General features: G+C 41.4%; 1 protein-coding gene across 1 annotated transcript; it reads left to right on the plus strand.

Annotated features, from left to right (window-relative positions):
- The first annotated feature begins 470 nt into the window (after nucleotides 1-470).
- Nucleotides 471-10,280, plus strand: LOC105045104 (phospholipid-transporting ATPase 1). The gene is made up of 7 exons (XM_019850778.3): nucleotides 471-2,514; nucleotides 2,648-2,954; nucleotides 3,762-4,470; nucleotides 4,582-4,705; nucleotides 4,835-5,054; nucleotides 9,096-9,554; nucleotides 9,882-10,280. Exons 1-7 carry the CDS (start codon nucleotides 1,035-1,037, stop codon nucleotides 10,105-10,107), a joined length of 3,525 nt encoding a protein of 1,174 aa, XP_019706337.2. The 5' UTR covers nucleotides 471-1,034; the 3' UTR covers nucleotides 10,108-10,280.
- The last annotated feature ends 1,356 nt before the right edge of the window (nucleotides 10,281-11,636 follow it).

Consider the following 11,636-nt stretch of genomic DNA (forward strand, 5'->3'; position numbering starts at 1 on the left):
TTAGTCTTGATCTGGAGTAGGTTTGAAAGCAAATGGAGTAAAATCTATTATAGATGGTTGGGAACAAGTCAATTAAAGGTCCACATAGGTGGACCTTGTGTGTTCACCGATTCTGCTTCTTATCAAAAGTAATTTTGATGAGAAGTTTCTACCCGTGGGAGGAAAACTTTACGGTACTTTGTTTCGACATCCACCTCCTAAACCCAAAGTTGGAAACGGACATGTTTAAACCCTTCACGGACCCACCCTTCCTTCTTGTCCTCCAAATCGTCGACCCTTTGGAATATCTGAAGCTCCCAAAAGCCTGGCCGGCCGGCCGGCATCGAGGGACCATCCTCTCTCTCTCTCTCTCTCTTCCTCCGTGCGGGTCCAAACCAAGGCGCAGCCAAAGCCCGCCCGACGTCCTTCTCCCACTTCCAACGTGTCTCGCGGTGTCACATTTCCTAACCGAGTTCCCGTGTTTCTTAACACGGTCCCGGTGCATTTAATAGAATTCTTCTAGAAGCACCCTCCCCTTCCTCCCTCCTCTTTCTCCCTCCCTTCTCGCTTTCACCGTCCTCTTTCTGTATCATCTCCATCCCATCTTCGTTTTTAGCAATATTACATCTATCCATTTCTTCAGAATTTAAACCCTTCTCTATCCCCGTATCAAATTTCCATCACATAAAACCCCTCTCTTTTCTCTCATTCTCACAGGCTGTTAGCTCACCAACTTACCACGCCAGTCCTTTAACCACCCCACAACGCCCCCTCCTTTTAAAAAACCCTGCTTGTTTGTTTCCTCTGTTCCTTCCCTCCCTATTTTCTAATCTTTTATTTCTATTAACCAATTCAACCAAAAAAAAAAAAAAAATCATCTCTCTCTACGCCTCCGCCTTTGACCTTCTCCTGGTCTTTTTCCCTGCTGCTCCTTCTAAAATCCCTCTCATCTTCGTTCTTTCTTCACTTCCTCGCAATTCTTAAACTCGATACCAAAATTCTTCCATTCATGGCTTCCACCCTTCTCTAACCCTGACCGCAATAAACACAAAAAAATGGACCATGACCGCCCTTCACCTCCTCCCCTCCTCCCCGAGCCCCCCATTCGACTCGATCCCGCCGCCCGCTCCACCCGCGTCGACCTGATCTCCTTCGCCGTCGACAGCCCCGTTCCCCGCCGTGGCTCCCGCGCCGACTCCGAGCGCCTCGCCACATCCCAGAAGGAGCTCTCCGACGACGACGCCCGCCTCGTCTACATCAACGACCCGGCAAAGACCAACGAGCGCTTCGAGTTTGCCGGCAACTCCATCCGCACCGCCAAGTACTCCATCCTCACCTTCCTCCCCCGCAACCTCTTCGAACAATTCCACCGCGTCGCCTACGTCTACTTCCTCGTAATCGCCATTCTCAACCAGCTCCCTCAATTGGCCGTCTTCGGCCGTGGCGCCTCCGTGCTCCCGCTCGCCTTCGTTCTCCTCGTCACCGCCGTTAAGGACGCTTACGAGGACTGGCGCCGCCACCGCTCCGACCGCATAGAGAACGGCCGCGTCGCCAGCGTCCTTGCCGACGGCGGCCGCCAATTCCAGCCCATGCTCTGGAAGGATATCCGCGTCGGGGAGATCATCAAGATCGCCGCCAATGAGACCATCCCCTGCGACATGGTCCTCCTCTCCACCAGCGACTCTACCGGCGTCGCCTACGTCCAGACCATCAACCTTGACGGCGAGTCGAACCTCAAGACCCGCTATGCCAAGCAGGAGACGCTCTCCAAGTCCGTCGACAAAGAGGGATTCGCCGGCTTGATCCGGTGCGAGAGGCCGAATCGGAACATCTACGGCTTCCATGCTAACATGGAGATCGACGGAAAAAAGGTGTCTTTGGGGCCTTCAAATATAGTTCTCCGGGGTTGCGAGCTAAAGAACACGGCTTGGGCCGTCGGCGTGGCGGTGTATGCCGGGAGGGAGACTAAGGTTATGCTCAATAGCTCGGGGACGCCGTCGAAGAGGAGCCGGCTGGAGACCCATATGAACAGAGAGACTCTGCTCCTCTCCGGGCTTCTAATTGCTTTGTCCTCGGTAGTGTGTGTTCTTGCCGGAATTTGGCTGGGGAACCACAAGGATGAGCTGGATTACTCGCCCTATTTTAGGAAGAGGAACTTCTCATCCGATGACGAGAAGTATTACAACTACTACGGAATTGGGATGCAGATCTTCTTCACGTTTCTAATGTCAGTCATCGTGTTCCAGATCATGATTCCCATTTCTCTTTACATATCGATGGAGCTGGTTCGGCTCGGGCAGGCCTATTTCATGATCCGGGACGCAAGTTTGTATGATGAGGCCTCGAATTCGAGGTTCCAGTGCAGGGCATTGAACATAAACGAGGATTTGGGGCAGATTAAGTATGTGTTCTCGGACAAAACCGGGACTTTGACGGAAAACAAGATGGAATTCCAGTGTGCGAGCATTCAGGGGGTCGATTACAGTGGCGGGAAAGCTTCTTCGCCCAGAGATTGGGAAGTGTGTTCAGTTGTAGGTAGTATGGCCTTCACTTATGCTTTTATCAGTGTGATGTTGCGTGCGTGCGTGCGTGTGTGTAAATTAATGATTCGATTGCAAGCTGTACTTAAAAAGATTGCATCTTTTCTTCGATGTGTGTGTCATGACAGTAGGCAATCAGTTCTGGAGGCCAAAACTGTTGGTGAAGACTGACCCTGAACTAGTGAGGTTACTGAGAAGTGGACGGGAGACTAGGGAAGGAATGCGTGCCCGTGAGTTCTTCCTTGCACTTGCAGCTTGCAACACCATTGTGCCTCTGACGGTCGAGACTCCAGACCCTAAACAGAAGTTGATAGATTATCAGGGTGAGTCTCCTGATGAGGTGGCACTGGTTTATGCAGCTGCTGCATATGGCTTTGTGCTTGTCGAACGGACCTCTGGGCACATAGTCATTGATGTTCTTGGGGAAAGGCTGAGGTAAAAAATTTTATTTGCTTGCATGATTCGATTGATGCTCTAGGCTAAATAGTTGGTGCATGCAATTTCTGGCTTATCACTGATTATGTCAGTATTCATGGTGGCAGCAGTGGTCAAAATAGGACTATAGTCTTTTTTTCTTTTGTAAGGCTAATCTTTTATTCATTTAGCTTCAGTTCAGATTCTAATAGCAGTACTAGAATTTGGATCAGCAACGGTTATGATTGTAGTGATCATGGCTGACGGCATCCTTCTTTAATGCCATGCTTGTTAAGAAGTATGTGCATTTTTAAATAGTAGATATAACTTTTGTAGTTGTGGTGGTTGTTCTTTGGGTCATTCATTTTGTTGTATATGGCTGTAAGTGGAGAGTAGCTGCAGATGCAGTTGTTCTTCCTCTTGCTGATGGTGATTTGTTGCACTAGCTGTTAGTACTGACTAGGTATTATTGACAGTGCAGATGATTGCAATGTTAAGTATATTGCTAACAGTGATAATTGTACTGACTAGTTATATAGCAAGCTTATTGCGCCTGCACTTCTAGGTGAGCCTGTAGCTATAACAAAAGCGATATTAGTTGTTTGCAATTTATCTTATACTGGACGCAGGGTTCAGCTTTCATGGTAGTTCTAATGGATTTATTAGGTCTTCACGGGTTCTGATTATGGGAATGACATTATTGTTATTGTTTAAATAGCCTTTTATAGATTGGTAAACCTTACTTTGATTTCAGTAGCCTCTTACAGTGACCAGATTCACCTAGATAACCTGTGATTCATATCTATCTGAATGTCATTTGAAATGCAGATTTGATGTGCTGGGCCTCCATGAGTTTGATAGCGACCGGAAGAGGATGTCGGTTATCATTGGCTGTCCTGATAAGACAGTTAAACTATTTGTGAAAGGTGCAGACAATTCTATGTTTGGAGTCATAGAGAGATCTATAAATTTGGATATAATTCATGCAACTGAGACTCACCTTCATGCCTACTCATCCTTGGGTCTTCGAACACTGGTCATTGGTATGCGAGAGTTGGGTAGTGCTGAGTTTATCGACTGGCAGTCTGCCTATGAGAAAGCAAGCACTGCACTGATGGGGAGGGGAAGCTTACTACGGGCAGTTGCAGCTAATGTAGAATGTAATCTCCACATATTGGGGGCCTCCGGAATTGAAGATAAACTGCAACGGGGTGTACCTGAAGCCATAGAATCTCTTAGACAGGCAGGGATCAAGGTCTGGGTTTTGACAGGAGATAAGCAAGAAACTGCCATTTCCATTGGCTATTCTTGTAGGCTCCTAACAAGTGAAATGACTCAGATTGTTATAAATAGCCATTCCAAGGATTCTTGTCGAAAGAGTCTAGAAGATGCGATTGCCATGACCAACAAACTAGCAGCAATATTTCCTGGGGCACAGAATACTATAACAGGCACAGGATCTCCAAGGATCCCTCTTGCTTTGATCATTGATGGTACCAGCCTTGTGTATATTCTTGAAACTGAGCTGGAAGAAGAGGTACATTCATGATTCCATTTAATATGTAATCAGCATTTTTTTGATACTTCACTTATCCTTCAACTTTATAATCTAACAGTTGTCTTGTTCTTCTTTGCTTTAATGTTGCAGTTATTCAAGGCAGCTACAGCATGTGATGTTGTCTTATGTTGCCGTGTGGCTCCACTCCAAAAAGCTGGGATAGTTGCACTTATAAAGAACCGCACCGATGATATGACCCTTGCTATTGGAGATGGTACCAAAATTGCTTGATTATTTTTTTATCTTATTTTCTTTAAATATATTAATCAATACTTTGTATGAACTATAGCATGTACTGATTCTTTTGCTTTGGACTAAATTTTATGAATGCATTCTTTTCTAGGTGCAAATGATGTTTCAATGATCCAAATGGCCGATGTCGGGGTTGGCATCAGTGGCCAAGAGGGACGGCAAGCTGTCATGGCCTCGGATTTTGCCATGGGACAGTTCAGATTCTTAGTGCCTCTTTTATTGGTTCATGGTCATTGGAATTACCAAAGGATGGCCTACATGATCTTATACAACTTTTACAGGAATGCTGTATTTGTCTTCATGCTTTTCTGGTAAGCGATCAGTACTTTTACTCAATCTGAATGGATTGCATAAAAATTTTGATATTGTTTTTGTTGATTTATTAAATTCTCATTCCTGCTCTTTTCAAATGAATACTTTTTTGGTTTGAAAAGCTAATGAACACGTGTCAAAGAATGAACTTCACTATATTTTTTTCAAACCTCTTCTGTTCATCTACTTCCTTTCTTTTAATGTATCAATATTTACTTTATGAATTATATTTAATATAAGGGCATTAATGGGATACTATGAAGCACAAAGTAGAACTGTTTCTCCATTAAACTGTTGTATATTGCTGCTTATTTGGCAATACGTCCAAAACTATATTGAATAAAAACTTCACAAATTAGTCGTCATGTAGATGGACCTGTTAATCAACATCACAATCTTAAGAGAAAAAGTTAAAAAATAAAGATAGAAGAAGCAAAGCCTTCCGAAGTTACCTTGCTAGCTGAGAATTTTAACTTTGCCTCTAGAAAGGTTGTTATGGGTGATACGTTGTTGCTTCTCTTTAGATTGAAATAACCAACAGCATAATATACACCTAGAATAGGTAGTTATGTGTAGAATTTGAGGTCTTGAATTCAATGCTGAGACACAAGGGGGATTAGGAAGAAACAAGCCTCTATGGCACTCGTATGGGGCTTAAGGTTTTGGTAACCTGCATTGTGCTTAACTTAGAAATTATCTGCATTGTCTTTACCCAGGTTACCAAAACCTTGGCAGTTTTCAGAAACAAGCCTTTTTATGTCTTTAACCAGCTTAATCTACCAGAGACTCCAAGGATGTTGGCAAGACTGTAATGAATATTAAGTACAATCTATCTATGCTAATGAAGAAATGATGTGAAACTGAAGAAACCCTATAATTTCCAGTGAAACCTGTTTCACTTAAAGCAATTTGACTGGACACAAGGATGAAGCATTCATAAATATTGTTTCAATTAGGTAATTGTTTTCCAGTTCAAAAATCCAAGCATCTTCTGCAGTTAGAAACCTTAATTTTAGGAATCTGAGGGCCAAGATGGTGGTGTTTGAGTTTCCTTCTTCATAGTAGATCGACACCAATGATATGCAATTGAGGCAAGATGGATGTTTGTCGGAGATGAATATGATATTTGATTATGGATTTTGAGAGTTCATTAGTCTGGTATCTAGAATCACTCAAGTACTAACAAAAGAACTTGATGGTCTGAGCTTTTGTGATGGTGTGATGAGATGATTCATAACTGAGGTTCATTATCCTTTTGAGTATGGCACAATTGGAGCAGGTTATGAGAGATGCAGGATTGCCAGAAAATTGGAACGGATCTTCATTACTATTCTCAGACATGAATCTTACAGCTTATGCTCTACCATGATGTCATTTTATGTGGATTATATATTGATTGACCATTTGACATGCATTTAGTTATGGAAAGATGAGGGTGCATACATGAAAATACTTTGTACCAAGATGAGGGTGCATACATGAAAATACTTTGTACCAAGATGAGGGTGTGACAATTCTTCTTCATTGATGTCAGAGAGGAGGAAAATCTGTCAAGGTTTGAGTGATCATGGCGAGAATATAATAAACATCAAGTCATGTTTCAATGCATTTGGGTATTTGGGAGGTTGCATTTTGTGCATGTTGATGGGAAAGGCTCTGTAAGTAGTAGATAACATTTAAAAGGCCTTCTACAAAGTCAAGCTAACATCAACCCTCCATCATTTTTATTTGGATTTGATATAAAGTCTAAAGAGCAAGTATTTGGAGAAGAAATCTGAATTGTGGTTTGGCAAAGTTGGTTAGCAGGCAAGGTGTGCCGTCTCGGTATCAGATCCCATACTGGTACCATCCCATTACAATATCAGTACGTGGTTCGGTACAGTACGAGATGCTGTACTAGTATGGCAAATCTTGATGGCAGATGATAATTTCTACAATAAAATAGCATGTTATTGGATCAATAATACATCTATGTCATAAATGAAGAAAAGAAGTAGGATCTGAATATGTTACATATAAGGTTTTAAATCCTGTTGGATGGGGGTATCTCAATTTTTTCATAGATGGGACACCCCACTATCCGACCCTATCTTAGCAGCCGTTCCAGTTGAATACTCATCTTTCTCTCTCTCTCTCTTTTTTTTTTTTTCCTTTACCTTCATTTTTTTTCTTTTCCTTTTCCTTTTATTTTTATCATTTCCTTTCTTTTTTTCCTTTTTCTTCTTGTTTCACTTTCCTTTCTTATTTTTTACCTTTCATTCTTTTTCTTCTCTCTTCATTTCTCTTTCCTTTTCTTCTTTCTTTCCGTTCTGCATTTTTTTCTTCCTTTCTTTCTTTTTCTTCTCCCTTCCTTTCTCTCTTTCCTTTTCTTCTTTCTTTCCTTTCTTCCTATTTATCTTCCTTTCTTTCTTTCTTTCTACCTTCCTTGCTTTCCTTTTTCTACTGCTTTCTTTTCGTATCCCTTTCTTTTTTCTTTCCTTTTCCTTCTTCATTCTCTTTCCGTTCTTCCATTTTCCTTTCTTTTTCTTTTACCTTCCTTTCCTTTCTCTTCTCTTTTTTCACTTTTTCATTCTCTTCATCTTTCCATCCTTCCTTTCTTCCTTTCTTTCCCCTTTCTTCTTTCGCTACATGGATAGGTTTCGGAGTCTGAACTCCAGTTCTGGTTCTGTTTTCTCACAAGTGCAAGACTGCACAAGTAGGGCGCCCCTGTCCGACTGGGACTTAAAAACTTGGTTACATATCCAAATTATGCAATCTCAATGTATGTTCAATGGATGCTTTCATGAGTAATGGTATAGAGATTTGGTCCTTGAAACTGCTGGCATAAACTTCATTTCCTAGAACTTATGATTGGCTGAAATCTCTAGAATCCTTGAGATTGTCTTTATACCAAAGAAATAAAGGTTTAAATGGAAGAATTCAGAATAATTTTTAAGCTTAATATATCTACTTAACATCTCCTGTTTTCTTGATACCTGCTAAATTTCTCATCACAGAAAGAGGAAGCATAGGTTATCTTTGGAAGATTGAAAGGTGTTCTCAAATGTTAGTCGCAAATGGTGCTCTTCTATTCTCTTGGGATCTTATTAGATATATAATGAAACTTCTAGAAATAAAAGAATTGAAGAATCTCCAAGGATTAATGGTCATCTAATCATGTTTGAAAACGAAAATGATTTGCTGATGACTGTGTGAACTGAGATGAACAAAGAGCTCTTTCATGATGATTTTAAGCACGTGTATAGTTTATTGGTGCAACCTCCGCAACACCCCCCCCCCCCCCCCCCCCCCCCCCCCCCCATTCTCCAACCAGCATTTCCTCTTCTTGGTAGCGGATAAGGTTATTGTTGTCCATACTTATGCTGATCTGGACACATGGGTCACATCCATGTTTCCATTTATTTGGATGGAGGTGAGCCGCCTCCATGCATAATAGACATGAGGTGATCATATGCATAGGTTGGTGCACTGATCTGGAAACTCTAAAGCCAATTGTAGGCATATAGACCGAGATCAAGACCATTGATCAAGCTGTAGTCATCTTAAAATACATCTTCTTTCAGTGCGTTTGGATGCTTCAAACTTTATGAGAAATCAAATCATTTATCTATCTTATTGGATATTGTTTATGCTGTGACCTTTTGATGAACTTGTCAGAAACCTCCGAAGCGTTTGATTTGACTTTTATTAATGTAGATGTTGATCAGGACTAGTGGTTTAGGTTTCCATTTTCGATATCCTGTTATCTATTTGTTTGTACGATGTAGGTTAAATCCTCATAGAGTAGTCTCACTCTCTAAGTTAATAAAATCACATTGTTAAAGTGACCACCATTGCGGTAGTTAATTAGAAATGAAGAGCAGAAGCACAAAAGTAATCTGACATATTCTTTTTGTAGTTGAGCTTTGGTGATGATGTTTATAACCTGAAATCCATATGTTAAACTATGATCTGCACTCTTAACAGCTAGTATTTCATGTTCTGTTTTATTTCTCATCCACCATAAATGCTTGACAGAACATTTGGACGGTTATCTGCAGGTATGTACTCTATACGGCTTTCAGCTTGACGACTGCAATAACTGAATGGAGTAGTGTGTTGTATTCTGTGATCTATACAGCTCTTCCTACCATTGTTGTTGGAATTCTGGACAAGGATCTGAGTAGGAAGACACTGCTGAAATACCCCCAGCTCTATGGTTCGGGTCAAAGGGAAGAAAGATACAACCTAAAGTTGTTCATCCTAACTATGATGGACACTGTTTGGCAAAGTCTAGCTATTTTCTTCATCCCTTTTCTTGCATACAGACACAGCACTATCGATGGATCCAGCTTAGGAGACTTATGGACACTTGCGGTAGTCATTTTGGTAAACATCCACTTGGCCATGGATGTGCTTCGGTGGAATTGGATTACACATGCATCTATATGGGGCTGTATAGTTGCCACGGCCATTTGTGTCATCATCATAGACTCCATGCCAGTACTAGCTGGTTACTGGTATTTCCTCATTCCCTAACCTATTGATGCATGTCCCTGTTGTAATTATGTATTTCTGTAGGACTCTTTTGGTGATCTACCACTTATGGCACTAATAACTTGCACTTTCCAAGCATGTGAATTGCTATCATAGGCAGTTGGAACCTTGTATAACCATGATGGCCATGCATATGCTTGTATAAAGTTTTTCTTGTGTGTGTTCCCTGTGCATTCACACAAGCACGTATGTATGCCTTCAATGTAGCATATATAGCTTTAAGTCTGTGACATAGGAAACTGCTTTTATGAGTACCAAACACAGTTGCTGATGCCTTGTTTTTGTGTCAGGGCTATCTATCATGTGATGGGGACTGGACTATTTTGGTTATTGTTACTTGGCATTACAGTAGCAGGGATGGTTCCTCGTTTTGCCATGAAGGCTTTTACCGAGTATTTCTTTCCCAGTGATATACAAATTGCTAGAGAACTAGAGAAGTTTGGAAATTTAGATGCGGTAGCTGCTTCAGAAATTCCCATGAGTACATTCTCACCACGCCACCGGCGGTTTATATGATGATTTTTGTTTTTCTTTTCTTTTTTCGACTTGTTTGTATATTATTCTTTCAGCTGTAAGTCGGATATCTTGCCAATTGCAAGCTTCTTACCAATCCAAAGAGATAGATTTGTAAGCCCACAGTGTGTATTAATCTTTCATTTTTTCGTTAAATCAAATGCAAATTAGCAATATATGACGTACCTGTGTTGTCAAACTACCATTGCTTGATTATTTGTGAACTTGGATGCAGTTTTCGTTTCAAATGATATGGATGTAATGAGGTGTTATTGGAGTCAAACTTGTTACTTCCAATTTCTTTTTCTTAATATATTTTGTGATTTCTGTTATTGGCCGTTGCTAAAGCACTTTGAAGTATGTAGGCTGTAACATTTGAACTTGAAGTTCATTATATAAGATTGATGTGAATAGAGCTGCGGTTGGCTTAACCATTAGTTTCCTAGAGCTGTTAATGCAACTAGATGGGTACATGTACATTTTATAGCTAGTATGGGCTCCTAAATGAAGCAGGGAACATGAGGTCCCGTTCATGGAAACCAAGGAGGAAGCTCAAACGGTCTCCGGTGGTGTTGCATCTGAAATCCGTCCAGGGTCAAAGGTGTTGGAGAGAGGCGACGTTCAGTGCGTTAGCGGTGGTCAAATCTATAAAAAAAAACCTCCATCGGATTTGGCTTCGATGGAGATCTTCCGACGCTCAAGTTAGATTTTTCGCAACAGATAAAAAATAGTGAATGTTTATGATAAGGAGAGAAAGCATACCTGAAAGATCTCTGTTTACTTCTTTATATAAATGAGGTCGGAGAGAAAAGTCTTAAAAGATTTTTTTGCCCTTAATTATATCTCTAAGTGGCATCGTATCTGGCCTTTTGATTTTTTTTAGAATTGTCACTTCATAGCACGTGGGAGGCTGTCGTAGTTAGGGACAAAAGTCATTTGACAGGGCTCTGAAAGCGGTGTGGGCTTCTTAGGGATAATATGACTAGGCCATAGGGAGATCTTATGATGAGGTCGGCTTTCTGAAGAGATCGGCCTCCTGATAAGGTCGATCTTCTAATGAGATTGGCCTTATAATTAGGTCGGCTTTCTGATGATCTTGATCCTCTGATGACATTGGCCTTCTAATGAAGTCGGCTTTTTGATAAAATCGGCCTCCTGATAAGGTCGGTCTTCTGATGAGATAAGCTTAACGATGAGGATCTAATCCAACACTTGCCCTCCAACTTCCGAGTTCGATTTTACAATTTTGATCGAACAAGGGAGTTAATCGCCGCATCGATCCAAGTTACTTCTTCGACGATCAGCCACTTTATCGTTTCGTAGAACGAGTTGTCGTTTTTGAGGTATAGTCATCGAATCGGAGCATAGTTGTAGATCATTTGGCGTAGATCATTCTATTGAATTGGAACTTAGTCGATCAGAGAAAGCTTTATTTTGAATCAATTGATTCTTGGTCAGTCGGGAACAGGCCGACTAACCATAATTTTTTTTGCCTAAGCCTGTGTGCAAATCGTAGCTTATACGCTTGTGGC

The sequence above is a fragment of the Elaeis guineensis genome, chromosome 5, assembly GCF_000442705.2.
Source record: "Elaeis guineensis isolate ETL-2024a chromosome 5, EG11, whole genome shotgun sequence".
Taxonomy (NCBI): Eukaryota; Viridiplantae; Streptophyta; class Magnoliopsida; order Arecales; family Arecaceae; genus Elaeis; species Elaeis guineensis.